The sequence below is a fragment of the Sipha flava genome, unplaced genomic scaffold, assembly GCF_003268045.1.
Source record: "Sipha flava isolate LNK unplaced genomic scaffold, YSA_version1 317_pilon_pilon, whole genome shotgun sequence".
Classification (NCBI taxonomy): domain Eukaryota; kingdom Metazoa; phylum Arthropoda; class Insecta; order Hemiptera; family Aphididae; genus Sipha; species Sipha flava.
In genome coordinates, this window is record NW_020272999.1 from 86,826 (window position 1) to 104,546 (window position 17,721).

At 39.2% G+C, this 17,721-nt stretch overlaps 1 protein-coding gene across 3 annotated transcripts in view; it reads right to left on the minus strand.

Moving 5' to 3' along the window:
• Positions 1-17,721, minus strand: part of LOC112686610 (zinc finger protein 1) — a 174,764-nt gene that overhangs the window by 1,902 nt on the left and 155,141 nt on the right. For 2 of the 3 annotated variants that reach the window (XM_025558981.1, XM_025558982.1), the window contains 3 exons: positions 5,952-6,235; positions 2,959-3,099; positions 805-2,514 (listed from right to left, as the gene is read on the minus strand). In XM_025558981.1, the coding sequence (XP_025414766.1) occupies positions 805-2,514; positions 2,959-3,099; positions 5,952-6,235 (2,135 nt within the window). Of the gene's footprint in view, positions 1-804; positions 2,515-2,958; positions 3,100-5,951; positions 6,236-11,259; positions 11,581-17,721 lie in introns of those variants that run through there. The other variant, XM_025558983.1, reaches the window with a different exon arrangement.

Consider the following 17,721-nt stretch of genomic DNA (forward strand, 5'->3'; position numbering starts at 1 on the left):
GCGAGGAAAAAAATGATTAATCAAATATTTTGTTAAAATCTGAATTATTAAGTAATGGCGCAATTTTTCACAATATAACAGAATAGATAAATCTTTACATATTTAATCATTTATGTCGAATAACATTATAATATTGGAAAACGGACAACTTTGTCGAAAAAATTCCTAGTTCGACAGTTTATAATAATAGTTTATAATCTATTATTATTTTTATTTTAGATTGAAATTTGGTTTAATATATTAATGATATTAGTATTCGAAATAACAAAAACCCTCACTTAAAGGTATATTTGTCATCATGAAGTCGATTTTATTTTACACAAGATTTTTACTTTTCAATATCAATATATTTTTGAAAATTTTGTGAATTCAATTTTGGTAGTCCAAGTATAATGTATTCGTCAAACTGTTGTTATTATGTGTGATAACATTTATGTTTATGACGTACGCATTGAAAAAATATACATGTAAAAGAGTAACGAAATCAAATAGTTAAACGATTAATAACTTCCAATATAATCATTCTAGACAATCGCGTCTTCTTTTTTGCTAAATATTATTTTAAACACCAAGAAGGTTTCAGAAATTTTACAGTGGTGGTGAAGGATCGAATGCTATAAAAATATTATTCTTTAAACGGGAAACCCTTAAAAATGTTAATTGAGTACTAAGAATTAAAAACGTATTGTAGGGAGGTTTTCGCCGTCAGAGAAATCAAGGGTCTGTAAATAGAGGTTATATCGCGGTGCTAGAAACACGTTAATTGTCATATATCATATGTACGCGATGAAATATTGTACTCACTCTCTTCCACGAACGTTTATCGGACGCAGGGCTCAAACTGCCATTGTGCCGAAGCGCGACGGCCGGTATGGGCGAATGGGACGCAGGATGATTGGTTGGCGGAGGCGGTGGTGGAGTGGCGTAAACGAGCGACGGTGTCGGATAGTAGTCATGCGGTGTTCTGCGGTTCTGCACAGGCGTTGGCGACGAGTCGCAGCTGTCCCGTTTTTTGTTGGTCCAATTTTGACCGACGTCCAATGACAGGTTGACAGCGCTACCAGCGGATTCGTCGTCACCGTCCCTACAGTCATCGCGGCGTCCGCGGCCCATAGACAGGTCGAGCGGCTGTTCCGGATTCGGTGTGGATGCAGCGGTTGCAGCGGCGGCGGCTACGGCCGCGGCCATAGCGGCAGCACCCGTTTCCGTGGTCATGGCCGGTGAGTACGGCATGTGAACCAGGCGGCCCTCGCGCCTGTCCCGCGCTCTATTGTTCTGGAACCACACCTGGACGACGCGCACCTTGAAACCAATCCTGTCCGCGATCCTGCACAGTTCCTCACGTTTAGGTCGCGGGTTGGCCGCGTAGCACTCCTTGAGCACGACCAGTTGTTCGTCGGCGATCTGTGACCGGACGCGGATCTTACGACCGTCCTGGTCTACCGAGTCCTCTTCCTCCGTTGTGCACGGTCTGTGCTCATCGTCCGTGTAACAGTCGCTGCTCGCGTCGTACGTACCACCGCCGCAACGGCCGTTATTGTTGTGGTTACTGTTGTTGTTGTTAATGTTGTTGTTGACTGTTTTGCCGGCGAGTATGCAGCAATCTTCCAGTTTGGCGGCTAACCCTTCGGGCCTCTGCAGGTGGTGTTGATGATGCGGCTGTTGTTGGTGATATGGTGGAGATTCGCTCATCACACTCGGGCATCCACCGGATGAACCGCAAGATGGTGGTGGCTGGTGGTGGTGGAGGTGTTGCTGCTGGTAGTGAATGGCAGCGTTGGTCATCATCAGCTGCTTGGTGACCGCCGAAACGTTGACCGTCTCAAGTAGTCTCTTGACCACATCTTCTTCGCCACCGCTACCGCTGCCTCTGCCATCTTCGCGATCCTTCTTCGCCACGTTCACCACGTCGATCACGTTATCGTACTTATCGTCCTCGTCTTCATCCTCGTCTTCGCCACCACTCTCGTTATCCTTGCAGTCATCCGTCACCACATCGATCGTCTTCTTGCTGTCGTTGCAACAGTCATCTTGTAGTTCTTGTTTCACAGGCACCGGGGATACCACCGACGGCCGTAGCAAGCTGTGAATGTCGAAGTTATTCGATGTGTTAAATAGGTTAGGGAAGTATATTCGGGCAACATTAGCCGCGTCCGTTGTCGGCGGTGGGTGGTAGAATGATGAAGGTGGTGGCGTTATAGTCGGCACTACTGACAATGGCAACATCGGCGCGAACGCGTTATTACTATTGTTGTTGTTGTTTATGTTGTTGTTGTGATTGCTATTGTTGTTGTTGTTGTTTGAACCGTGACGCTTTACCGCGTAAATGTTATTCGGTTGTTGTTGGGTTCCGTTTCGGCTGTTGGCTTGCGACCCGCGGCCGACCATTTTCATGTTGATGACCAGGCACTTTTTGGAAGTCATATGACTCGAATACGAACCAGAATGTGAGAATCGTTTACCGCAGTTGGAGCATTCGAAGGGTTTTTCACCACTGTGAATTCGAATATGTTCCTATAGAAAAAAATAAAAATTATACCACTGATTTTTGATAGAGCAAACTAATTAATATTAAGAGCAGAAAACGTCATTGCGCAGAACATGTACAGAGAAAAGAGGGAACATTAGTAGATCATGGTTTAATAGTTTAATAGTTTAATGTGGTGCTCCGCGAGGAAAGAGACCTTTGGGGAGACCACGGCTAAGACGGGAAGACGAAGTCAAGAAAAGATGTATACATTATGGTTTCAAATGTCGATCAGCATGTTTTGGCGATGAACCGAGTAAATTGACACGAAATATGTTTGAATGTATGATTTTAACGGTCGATTACAAGAAAAAAAGAGAAGAAAGAATTAATTTATTATTATCTACTTTGATGCTATCATACAAGTAGCCAATTACAAGTATATAAAATAATTGCAGATACATATTAGTATGTGTATTTATAATCGTTACCTTGAGATGATGTTTGAACTTGAATGCTTTTTCGCACTCCGGACATTTGAACTTCCGAAGCACCGCACTTTCGTCGTGGCTTATCATGTGCCTTTGGAGACGGTACACGTTGGCGAATGTTTTGTTGCATACTTTGCACGACTACGCAATTGGAAAAAAAAAAAACAAATTCGTGATATTAGGATCGTTATTATGTTACGCGCTCGTTGATGATAGGTATACGTATAAACGTGTGCACGAAATAAATAACGAAAACAAAAGAAAAAATAGTCGTGCGTAAAATCTCACGACCAAAAAAATCGTTGTAGGAGTCCCCTTTTAAATCCCATGCCCGGAGACCTTATTAAAAATAATAATTAAACGAAAAAACAACACACACATACTATTTAGAGTTGATGTGCGGTTAGAGTAAAAAAAAAAAAAAAAATAAAAAAATAAAACGGAATGAAATACGACGAACGTCGCAAAGGTATGACGTCAACAACATGTCACCATGTGTTAGGCTGTGTTTATAGGAGCGAGTATTTTAATGTGTGTGCCGTACGTGTACACGGGCACACAGCGCAGTAATCGTGAGAATTCCTAATGGCGACAAGTTACGAAAATCGTTATTTTCCATGTGCCGCCACACCAAGATAACATGTTCGCCGTCCTCTGCTGCCGCCAATGATCGGTTAATTTAACTGCGCCACACATATGTATTAGCAGTCGGCATCGCCTTTACCTCGTGCATCCTCTCTAGCCATCGTTTCCAGTAAGTCTGCGCGCGCGCGTGTATGGTACCGTATACGGAATTTTTTTTTTTTTATTACTATTTCGGGTCACACAGACTTACGTTTTCCGAGCAACACCTCTTTTTTTTTTTTTTTTTTTATCTACACTCGCACACGTTACACAAAGCGACATGATAAACGTTATCGGAAACAGACACGATGACGTCCAAAGCAACGTGATAATCTCTGGGTACCGCACTGAGGCTGCCCGAACAAAGATGGTCTATCTCAATTTCCACGAGCGTGTACACGCAGATACGGGATGACGTACCCGGTGGCATTTGGAATAATTTTATCGATATATTCTCCAAAAGCCATGTGGTCCGCATGTTTGGCGCGGCGATATATTTTATTGTACGCGTTCGGGTATTGTGTTGAATGTATAGGTATATATCCCGCGAGGCCGTGTCTCCGCCCACGGACCCGTACGTTAATCGATTATGTATAATACAATATACGTATGTATCCTGCACGTGTATACATTATCCTACTCGGGAACGCGCGTATACCTGCAGTTGCAGCTGTTGGCACGGGATGGGGAAGGGGAAAAAGAAGAAGAATTTCAAGCCGATCGTGAAGGGACGGGTGGGTGGTATACGCGCGGTCCATTGTGTACGGCGGTTCGTTCGTTTCGGTGAGAAAATGGAAGGGGAGGAAGAAAAAAAAAGACCCAAATATGCCGTCATGGCGAGATTTTAATGGCCATCGGTACCCATGATATACGCTAGATGTAGACACGATGGTAGGTGGTATATAGGTATACGTACGCAAGACGGCCGTACACCGGTGGCGGGAAGAAGAGGTCGTTCGCACGGCAACATAACACGTACAACGCGCGCAGACAAACGTGGTCGTGAGCACGGTTTACATAATACGTGATGCATGTGCGGAGCGCGCCACACGGTGTGGTGCACACGTCGAATCCCTTTGTACACCGGCCGGGAGATATGCTCGGGGTCGGGTTTTTAGTGTGTTTTATAACGTGTATAGTACATTTCCACGAACGGCGGGAGGTAATAATAATAATAAGGGACCGGAGGAGCTGACATCTGGACGGACCCGAAGAGTTTATACCACCCGAAGTAAGCATCACGGGGCGCGGGGGCCGAGGGATGGCATCTTTTCTTTCTTTCTTCTTTTTTTTCCCTGCATAGAAACACCTTGCGGTGGTGGTGAATCCTCTCGCAGCGCGTCAAGGTCGGAATCGTACTCGTTCAACCAACAGCATCATCGCCGTGTGCAATATTAGTGTATACACTTTATATGTATGCCAACGAATACATCACGTTTACGTGTTTATTTTTCTTTTTTTTTCCCCGACCTCCCAAAAATGTTTTCCAATCTTTTGTTTGCCACGCACACAAATACTATTGTATATATTATGTATACATATATATAGACGAAGGAAACCCGTGGTCGGACCACACAGACGCGGGGGCGGCCTCGAAAACAGAGAATGCGTTTCGATCGTGAGCATTCGTATCCGTGTACTGGCGACGGATTTTAGGTGTGTTTATTTTATATTCGTACGTGTATACAACGTATATTTATTTATATTTTTCCACGCGCGAGTAGTATATGTGCGCCAGCATTTGTATTACGTAAAATGTACATCTCTAGTGAAACCGGTCGTTTCGAATGTATTAAACACGTGCGTGCGTGCGTCCGTTTTTGAACGTTGATAGCGTTCCCGGCGAAGAGGTGCGCCATGGCGAGGTCGTGGAGCAGTACGCAGCACGAAATATAATGGAAATAAATAAATACAAAATACGTGTACCTCCACGGGGGCCGACAAACCCATACGACGGCAGCGAAGGTCGGTGCACCGGATATCGAATGCCGCACGTGTGAAGAATTCGGTTGGTCCGGTGAAAAACGACAATTCACAATCTTCGTACGTATTGTATGCGCTGTACGCGTTCAAGCCAGATTTAAACGGTTCGCGGGCCTTATATTATTCGTCTCTTGTTTGAGAAATCACACGTGTACCTATAGACTGTGCGATGGCATGATAGATATCACAAAAAAATCGGTCTGACGTGGGCGACGGCTAATACCTACACTCCGGTCTACGATCATATATTTATGTACAGAAAAATGTGACGCGTCGCGTGCGCCCGAACCCCTTGGTTGTGTTTTATGTAGCCCGATATTAAATGAAATATACGGTTATAGTATGCATATTTACGAATAGGAAAACACTGTTAAATAATGACTCACCACTTGGGCGTTCGGAGAATGGAGCAGTTCGTGTTTTTCGAGCAGGTCGCGATTTCCGAAAGTTGCGTTGCACTGCAGGCAACCGTACGGACCGGTGCCGGCGATCATCGAACTCGGAGGCGGCGACGATTGTGTCGAAGGTGGCCTGGTGCGGCACCCGCCGTTCAAGCGTTCCTTGAGCGTTCCCTGCAATTCCAACGAATCTCGGCCGTGCTGCTGTTGTTGCTGTTGCTGCTCGTGATAACCCTTGATCAGACTCTCCAGACCCATGCCGGGCAACGGAACTGTGAACCAAATAAAGAAGTCGGTTAGTAAAAAAAAAAAAAAAAATAATAATGTATTCGGCGATAATACGCGTGTGCAGTGACCAGCAAATAATTTGTATCGTATTATCGGATTCGTGCTCTTGAGTTTTCCCTGCGAGATATGTGAGGTATCACACTCGAATTATTTAACGTTTTATTATCGATTTTTAATATTAATTCAATTCATGGTTTCATAATTGCGCGTACACCCGATAACGACTATATGTATTCATATAAAGCACATGTAATGACGAATATCGTGATACGAAATAATTGAATCATATTCTATGCTTATGATCTATCGGGCTCACGAGTACTCATTCGATATGAGCAAAATAATTTATAATTATAAAAATATAATTTAATTCGATTTTTTTCGTTTAAAAACAAAAAAGTGTAAAAGCAAAATAATAACAAGTTCATCTGAGCATGACAACAATTATTACGTCCATCTTTATACTGATTATAAGCTATAGTTTGATTACTGCAAATGGATTGAACAACAGGAAAAATTGGCTTGAGCGATTAAAATATTTAATATGGTTTTAATTTTATAAAACGTAACCCGACTAAGTTTTAACAATACTATGGTATCTTATTGCAATACGGGTGGGTTAATTAGATACATTTGTTACACCATCTCACGGAAAAGGTTAAAGTCGGAACAGGGGTGGCTCCAGAGTAATTATTAGGGGAAGCATTTTATACTGTGGACATAATATAATATGTTAAAATTAAATGATTATATAATATTATAAGTATTGCCATTTACCATAAATATCTTAACACTGCAAGGAATAAACATTCAAATAAAAGTTTAAAAAAAAAAAATAGGTAATAGATAGGTACGTTGAAAAGAAAACTTTTTATTTAAAAACAATAAAATAAATTTTGAAGCGTGTTCTATGACGGAACACGTCAAAGACATTTGTTTTTGTTTTGTTTTGGTCGCAATCATGTCGATACCGTCGATAGTTTAAAACAACCAATAAGAAATATACATATTACGATTAAATTAAACTATTATTACGAATATAATTTTTTTTATAATATAATAATATTTATCTATTGCATTGTATACTGGAGTACATACAATCGCAAAAAGCTTCGCAGTCATTGCGGACGATAGGTAATGCACGAATTGAAAAACACAACGTCATCACGGTTCTCTGGCGCGGCCATGATTTACTCACGTGTAGTCAGGGGGCAGGTATGATAAAACGCACACGTACACACCTGTTGCTTCGGGTATTGTTCGGCGGGCCAATGATACGCGAGACGGGGCGAATAAAGGGCGTGATCGCACCTGCCCGCCGCCGCACGCTCCGTGGGGGGTCCTGCGCGCAGGTAATAAAAAAAAATAAATACACAATAAACCTGTACACGCGAGAATCCATTTGTACGCATGCTTGTTTTACTGAAACGAATACATATTACATGTTACACAAGGATACATATGAATCCCGCGTTGAATCCGTGTGGTGAGCACGTAAAGGTAATATGTCAGAGTGATAAACATCCGTTTTTATACTAACAGTTATTCGCAGGAAATTTTTTTTGTACGTTCCATTTCATTATTACCATGGAATAAATACATAAATCGGGGAAGAAATAAAATACAAATGTGCCAACATTGAAATACAAAAACTCCCATGCATTTCCCTCAAATTCAAACATCATTGTATAATTTAAATTTATGTATTTTTAAATTCAAATAAATAAAAATAAATATAATATAAAATATTTCGCTTCAGAGCTGTTTTCTGATTAAATATGTATCATTGACTAAGATTTTTAATTATTCTATTAAGTGAATTGTAGGTACCTAAACATATCATATTATTTATATAACTCCTATATTTTAATTATTGACAATCACGCTTCGTGTTTTGAATTAGAGCAATGATTGTATTGATTTTACAATGATGTATGTTTTTTCATGTCAATTTGATGATGTTAATTAAATTTATTACATACCTGTTTATAGTCTGTACCTACTCTTGACTGCATGTATATAAGTATATCGTATAAAAAATAAAAATTTAAAATACTAATATTCCAAAATTATTAATATCTGTGGTCTTCTTTAATTATTAATTCAGATTAATATCTATGTATTCTTTTCGTGATAAGACTTAATCATAATCGAAAACGTGGTTATTACCATGGTCGTTTATTATATTGATAATGAAATGGATCGTACAAAAAATTTTTCCTGCGAATGACCGTTCGTGTTTTTATCCTTTTCTACCGATTCGTTTCATCTGCCCACCTACCATCGTCATTCGAACGTAGAGGTGCATCACACTCGTCATACATCATTATCGTTACGATACATTATCTATGACGACACGGTACCATAGAGCGTGGTAAAAAACGAGTGTAGACCAGCCGATGTATATATTATATACCGAGCGGTTAATGCGTTTTAGGTTCGACCGGATGGAATCCGGTCACGGGGTTTTAACGATCTCTCGCGCATACGTATACGCCGTGCAAGTATAATTGTATAGAGATCGAGCTAAATCGTTCGAGCGGTCGACAATAAATATGTATAAAATGTATGTGCGCGTACATAAGTGCTACGCAGACGTCGATTCGCGGAACGCACGTCGTTAATATATTTATTTTTACACCAGCGAAACCGACACGTTTTCAGTGTTACACGCTTTATACCTATACGCGTGCGTAAGAACGAGCGCAGCTGATTAAAGCCGATCGATTGCAAGCAAATAAAATGTACATTTGCTTACAAGTATATTATTGTTACGCGCGAGAAAGAGAAAGAGAGAGAGAGAGAGAGAGAGAGAGAGAGAGAGAGAGAGAAAGAGAGAGGGATAGTGATAAAAAGAAGAGCGTTATTGTTTTCTCAACGGACTACACGTCCCTGAACACGTTTAACGCGTGGCATCTGGCAAATCGTATGGTCCACAAATATACGCAATGTACTATGTATACTATTATTACGTGTGTCGGTTTACCAAACGCGCATGTATACAACGAATAAGTGTTAAATATCATCAAACATACGGCAATTATGTTACGCATCATCATACTCGTCCAATTACATGTACAATGTCAACAGTCAAAGGCACCTGTACGTAATTTTATGTGTTGTCTACTATAACTACAGTGTACGGTCATAAAGGGTAACAGGTACGATTGAAAAATATGTTAAAAAACACTGAAACAATGTTATTTCGATTTGCTATGTTTTTTAACAAACGGTATAACCGTTTCACTATATAATAAGTGTAATAGGTGAATACTATGTACTGATATCGATTAAATACTTTATGACTTTATTTTAAAACACTGAATACACGAGTACACGTGTATGCAAAGGAAAGATTATAGACTAGGAAAGGTTTGTAGCGTATATTCTCCGCAGCGATATCTAAACCGTGTATGGATATTTGTTCAAGATCAACACCAATTTACCTGCTGAAAAAATATATCAAAGGTAATACGAATAATGGAAAATCTTTGGAAGGTACTACAGAGGTAACCCGTAGTGCGTGATTTTGATTGAAACCATGGTATAAGATATGAAAGTAAATGTACGTTGAAAAATTCAACATGTCACCATATAATGACGATATTTTATCGGTTACACTAAAACTTAGTGTTAAGTACCAATTGACATTTTTTAATCTCAAGAACATAAATATGTGGGAATGCGTGTGTGTGTGTGTGTGTGTGTGTGTGTGTATAAATATATACACCCACCGTGTAAAATCACGAAGTAAAAAACTGACTTTTATCAGTTCACAGAATTTAACGACGTTCCGTGAACCATGAAACTTTCTAGTTATTGCGGGTATAAAAAAAAACTATTCGAAGGTCTCCTCGCAAACATTAACGGTTTATTGGTAATACTATCTATTAATATTTACTTCACATATTGCACGCATCCGTGTCATAATATGTACGAAGACCATAACACACGTCTATAAATTAATTTTTCCGTAGCTAAACTAGGTTTGTAATTGGTCGCATGTTAATACTTTTCTCGATATGCGATTTGCAATTTATTTATCAAATGCACATATTTATGTAAGAGCATATATAATACAACATATAGTTCAACATAAATATCTGTTTTATAAATTTTATAAATACTTTGTATTACCAATTTAGTTATTACATAAAAACAATAGTTTCGCACTATATAGATGATAAAATTGTCGTTCGGCAGTTGAATATTGGTCGAAAAAATAAACGGTATTATTTTTAGTTTATACATACGATAATAAAGTATATACGTGGAGAATATATTTATGATATCTATATAAGTATATGTATACACGTGAATGTAAGCAATAGCGCAGTGGAACTAGAGTGTTTTGCCAACGTGTTTAAACCATTACCGCGTACAATATCATTATACCAGAGTAATATTATTCTAAAAATGAAAACGTGCGAAGTTAAATTTATCCAAACGTTTATCGTTTGTTGAAATAATATTTTCCACGTTTAAATTTCAAAGTTTCGACATTAACGATTCCAAAAATTTTACACACCTAACATGTGTATTTATATATTTAATTATTAACATTTTTAATAAGGCGCTATGAAAATTAAATTTATTTTCGTGATCAGCAGCACTCAGATGTATACATACACACATATATAAATAAATTTTTACGAGGTACAACCACTCGATACGAGTAGTTTTAATTAAAAACCGTTTTCAAAAAATATGCACGTTTTATAAATTTAGATGAAGTGATTTACGAGGACGGGACGATTGAAACGAAAAAATGTAGCGCGACGAACATTGAACAACATTTACGGGATCGCGGTACACGTTAACATTAAACAATTGCAATAATATGCTACGGTTTACGTCAAAGTAACCGATAGGTTGGTCGTGTGCACGAGCGGTAGAAAAAAAGAACATCAACAGTCGTAGAATTAAAAGTGTTAAAAAATAATGCTCGATTTATATAAAAAAAAAAAATAAATAAAAAAATAAAATAAAAACTAAGTATAAGACTTACATGGGTAGCGACGGTTGTAGTACACGTCGTTGATTATCCCGATCACTTGCACGGCCGTAAACATGACGACGAGATGTGTGGCGATGAGCAACAATACTTAATCGCGGTGTACGGGCGTTATTAATAATCGGACGGAAACCTGCAGCCGGTCCTGCTGCTATGCCGGTGCTGTTGCGAGCGCGCTGTCGGACGGAGATAGTATGTCACACCGGAGACGTGCGTGCCATACGATCGGCAGGTACGAAATGATCAACGCATCGACCGGCCAGGAGCGCCGCGCCGACACACGCGCACACACACGCGGACGCGTACACACAATCGCACCCACACGCACGCGACTCCGGGTGGTTGTACGTACACGCGTGTACGCGCGCGTGTTGGTGTGTGAATATTTTTCTTCCTCTTACCGTTCCCTCCGCCTTCTTTTCTATTATATTTTACATACACTCGTGTACGTATACGTATACGCCGCCGCCAACCGTCACCACCACCACTACCACCACCACCGCCACCACTACCACCACCAACACTACGCGAGCGCGGCGTAAAGGGCCGAAAATCGATCGGTCGCCGCCGCCGCCGCCACCCCGACGGAGGTATATATCGCCGGGCCGGCGGGTGGTGTTGGGATGGGCTCCCAGAGATCACTCGTCGCCGTTCGCCTCGTAATACGTGTACGTTATAAGCCACCGTACGTACGGTGCGAAGCGAAAAAAGATACGTTCAGATCGGTCACACGTCTTCGGCCGTTTCGCCGACACGTTCGTTCGCGGAGTGTAAAAAAATAAAACGCCGTCGCGATCGCCCTTCTACGCGCGTTTACCCGGATCGTTCCGAGATTCAAAATCGCGATGCACACGTCGTTTGTACTCGAGCTACAACGGCGGAGACGGTGGCGGCTTCGAGATCGATTTATCCGCCGGGTGAATACATGTACGTCTTCCGTTCACCCCCCCCCCCACTCCCTCTCACCGAACGCGATGCATACGCGAGTTGTGTATTCGCGCACGTGCGTACTCGGCGGCCGGTGGGGCGAAGGCGAGCGAATATATGTATTCGCCGCGCGGTGCGCAGGTGTGCGCGGCATAGGTGGGCGTGTACAATAGGCCCGCGCGGCGCACCTGCTCGCGGCGCACAGGTGGGACGTTCCCGGGCCGCCTATTGGACGCGGTTCCTCACCTGTGTCCGGGCCGAATACATTTCCTCGGCGCGCGCATATATAATATATATATATGTATATATATATATACGTCTACCGCGCGTCCACGGCCCGAAAAGCGCGCCAAGATAAATAATACGATCACAGCACCTTAGTCGATTTCAGAACACACCGTTGTAGTTTAAACCGACTCGAAACTGACTCGGCGACGTCAATCTAATCTTTTGCGTATTTCAACTTGATGACGTTTTCAACGACATGAAACAGCTATCGATATCAGTCGTTCACCGCTGAAAACTTGTCTCTGTCAAATCGAATGCGAATAACGATTACAGCGACGTCTAGTGACCGCGTTTGCGTCGGCGCTGTATCCCAATTTTAACGATAATACGTCGTATCTAAAATCGACGGTATACGTAATTTTTATGGCTACGAAATGATCGGTGCTCTGACCGCAGTTCACCTGTTACAACGGACACCGGCTTTTAAGTGCAGCCTATATAATATCAACGTAGCTAAACGATTACGAAAGCAACAGTCGACAAACGCGACACGAGAGAATACGTAATGTATTACAATAGGAAATCCAAGTACAATTAGATTTTATCATTTGGACCGCAGTTCTAAAAGGAAATAAATATTAGAAGTGGTTGTACCTAAGCGCGCTAAACGTTTAAAATATATTAATAATTTGACTGCTCAATACATGTGTACACAAACAATATACGAACGAATATAGCGCACGCATATATATATATATATCATTATAACATGTATATACCAATAATTAATAATCGTTTCGCGTCGGGTCAATTGAACATCTCGGCCGCCGTTCCCGCATCAATTAACCTTTTCGGGCACCACGGTTAATTGGTTCAGTCGCCATACGGAACATACACATGCCAATAACGTTAGTTGCGCTCGTAATTATTTATGATAATCAGCTTTTTCTTTTTTTTTCGTCGACCGTATTTACATGTATAACCGGACCGAAGAAAGTCAAATATCAATTGACCTCCCGGTGATGGTGGCGATGTGACGATATGCAGCCGTACAAACAAAAAAAAAAAAACCAAATTACTCTCCATGCAGTGCCTATAATCTATACACACGCGCACATAATTATTATTATATTCGTCTCGACCCGTATCACGATATTTACATATACAAATGTATTGCAGCGTCGTGTACTGCGCGCACGTACGATGCACGTACGTCGCGGGGACCCTTTTCAATAAAAGGAAATAAAAATATCGAAAAACATTGGGGTCAACGCGGGCCAATTGCGCGACAATTATTAGTAATTACACGCGACGGTCGAGCACGCATCGCGGCCTTACACGTACATACCGACCGTGAACATCATATCGTATCTGTTCGTGTGATACAAGCACATCTCATCGACGTCGACATGACGTGTTATGAAAAATACGTAAAATAGTACATACTACTGTGATATTATGTGCAAGGCTTCTGTCGTATTTTATGTACATATTAATGTCGTTTTGTGCGCGCACGCCAGACGGTTAAATGCTTTGATTTCCCGTGGCGGCCGCTCGGAGAAAGAAAAATCGAAAACCTCCGATAACCGTGCCAAAAGATATGAGCGGTAAAACCTTTGGAGTCGCAATATACACGTCTATACGCGTTGTCCCGCGGTGTAATCGATTCGATGAAAATCTGTGTAAAACAGTGTCGCGCACCTTGACACAGCCATAATATTTAAACGGCGCGTAATAAATTTGGTGTTTTGTCACAGTATAATTCTTGAACTAGCTTGGTTTGAAAATTTTCTGATTAGTATTTTATATTTTCAAGAATTCATATTGAAAATTCTCTCTCAAAAAAAAATAACGATTTAAGTAACATTTAAAATAAGTTCAAAAGAAATATCACTAGACGATTTATTTTAATTAAATACCCATCATGTATGTATAGTTTTTGACGGTTTTTCTTTTAAAAACCAATAAAAACGTGATTACATGTTAAGTAAAATTTAAACACATAAGGAGCTTAAAGAAACTGGAGAGCAATCGGCCAGAGTGGAGAATTAGAGTTATAAGCTCGAAAAAAAAAATACTATATATATTCGGTCCATCTAGTAATTCAATCTGAAAACACTATACGTTTAAAACAATACATGCGCATATAAATAAACCAACGAACGAGTATAATGAGCAAACATGAAATCCAGGGCGTAGTATAAAATTCACATATGCCCATCAATATGTTAACATTACCACTATGAACACATATCATCGTATATATTATACAGATTACCTGATGATGTGTGTATAGGGATTTACATAAGTTTTCAACGTGACAAACTGTAAAATGTTACGATATAAAGTTAACAAATCGGTTATCAAACGATTGTAATTATTAATACTACATATTACGAGTTGTTTTACGTATTGTGTCAGTGTCGTACACATAATGCGCGCTATTATCCGTTGGTATTATCCATACACGTCAATACCGTTTACGGTCGGCCGAAAGGTTAATATGTTTATATGTTTAGTATTATGATAAATAAAAACCTCATTGTAATAATCGTGTGCTGCACACACATAATCTGTTGATCAATAATTTTCAAAACCAAATAATTTGCGTTCATCACTCCAATACGCGTACGACAATGACACAATAACTGTCGACAAACACGTAGTGTACCAACCGCAGCGGCGATTTTTGAATACGAGTTTTTCCTTCTCTCCGTAACGCGCACGCGCACGTTACATGTTGTACTTTTGTTATTTTACTTGATATTTATTTTATTTCGAATAGAACATTATAAACTTATGTGCACCGCGGCGGTTTTCAGAGGAAACAACGGCGCGTTTTGTATACGTTTTGAATGAAAACGAAGAAATTGAAGCGACAACGGAAATCAGAACGGTTGCTCGCGGCCTCGGGCCGAAAGAAACGAACCGTCCCGCGGGTCAGAGCCCAAAACGATCGTGCGTACGTCGCGCAGTGAATATAAATAATAAACAATTATAGTACACACATGCGTATGGATTTACACGGAACACACACACAGACGATGGTACGTGTGGGTACATCTACAACGCGTATTGTGTGCATAATATAAGTGTGGTCATTGTTTTCCGCCGTACAAGTGTGTATATTATTGTGTATAATATTCATTGCTCGGACAGTGAATTTTTTTCTCTGTAGATATTTGATTATTTTATACAATGTCGACGAATAACGATAATGATTCGAATGAGCGTAGAATATTGTGTATGTAAAGTATTTTTCTTTTGGATCGCATAAGTGGTGCGCGGCGAAGGAAAAGGGATGATGGAGCGGTGTACTACATTGTCGGTACGTTATGTGTTGTGCGTACGAGGGAATTTCACAGGGCAAAGAATGGCCGCGGCGATAAGACCACTATTTGTAATCCATACGTATTCAATTATTACGACTTATCGAACAATAATAACGACGATGATGATAAAAATGATAATAACTAGACCTCTGCGTTTTTAATCAAGTAAGCAACGGTGGACTACACACAGTACCAGGCATTGTTTTTTTATTCCTTTCCGAGAAGACGGGGCAAAACTATTTATCGATACAATACAACAATACATATTTATGTATGTAGATAATAAACGCGTTGACACAATATGGTATGATGTACAATCGTGTGTACGTTTTTTTTCACTCTTAATGTTCCGATTAAATCGATTAGGTCGTTTTCACCATAACGACGACGTCGTATTTAAAGAAAGGTTGGGACCTTTTGATTGCGCGGGTGCTCTCGTTACCATGTACAACATAATATACGTATAATATTGTGTACGTATATACGCATTGTCGTTTACTATTATACATATGTATTCCGAGCGGACAATCGTTTATCAGTCATTATTAATTTACCGACACTACGTACATAACGCGACTTAATTGGTGATTTTTCTCCCAATGATCATCAACGAAACATTTTATTGAAAAAAAAAAAAATGCATTTATAACAATAATTTACAACGATAAAAATGTTTTTTTTTTTCTTTTCTGTCAATTCCTATAGTACATAATATTATTATATCGTAAAATTCAAATACTAGTAAATATAGGAATCAGAAATTTTTTTTTTAATAATTTTTTTCTCGTTACCTATATGAGACTGCGTTTCGAGAAACGACATTATACATACTTGGTCATTTCTATTATTTTTAACGTGACATAATATTGTTCTCATTTTGAAATACGTAATAAACATGTAGGTAATGGTAAACAATACACATTGTTATTGTTTTAAACTGCGGTTTTCAAAAGTTTTACCTCAAACACCCGAATGAAAAAAATAATACAAAAAAAAAAAACTACTTATAAACCATAAAATATAATGCATGTAAAAAATATACGGAACACTAATATATGCGTTTACAAACCAGTGTGTATTAAAAATAGGACATCAATTGACACATACCGACACACGTTTGATTTGTGCGATGTCCGTGTCAAATTTATATTTTATTACATTTTTCAAAGAAAGAAAAAAGTAAAAAAGGGGAAAACTAACATGAAAAGTGAAAAACAACTACTGTGTTTTATGATCTTAACTGTATAAGTAGTAACTAAAAATAATTATTTTATTTATAAATAAAAGTTATTTTGTATAATATTTTTTTTACAAATTTGTTGTCAAACAAATGTTTATTAATGTGATCATGTATTTCATATAATTGAGGTATGTATTTTTATTTATTTTTTTTTTTTTTGACAAATAAAAATGTTTAAAAGATAAATGTCAATTAAATAATATAATAAAACTATTGTTTTCTTTTAACTTATTCAATTTGGGAATATCACAACATAATTTCATATTTTTTCGTCATCAATTATTACTGTTTCGATGTTATTTTAGCACAAAACCTGGGTAAAAATATAAATTCCCACTTCAGTATCTCGACAGCTAATGGATGGAAGATAATGAACCTATTCGTCGTGCGATGAACAAACTTTTTACGTGTACACGTATTGTTTTATCAAACGCGAGACGAAAATAAACATCAAAAGTTGATTAAACATATAAATCTATATGAACTAATCAATTATGGTGTATACCCATACACGCGTCCCTCGTATGAATACAATGTAGACTGCAAACAGATATCGGAATTTAATTTTATTTACAAAAATATTATCACACATTTAAATCTATTCAATTGCTTGGAAATTAAATCGAATCAGAATAGAAATAATATGTAGTGGAAATAGCGAGAAAACGATTGAAAATACGTTGTTTCAGAAAAAGCGAAAATTTGCCGCTCCGCAAGTATAGCTCGTGA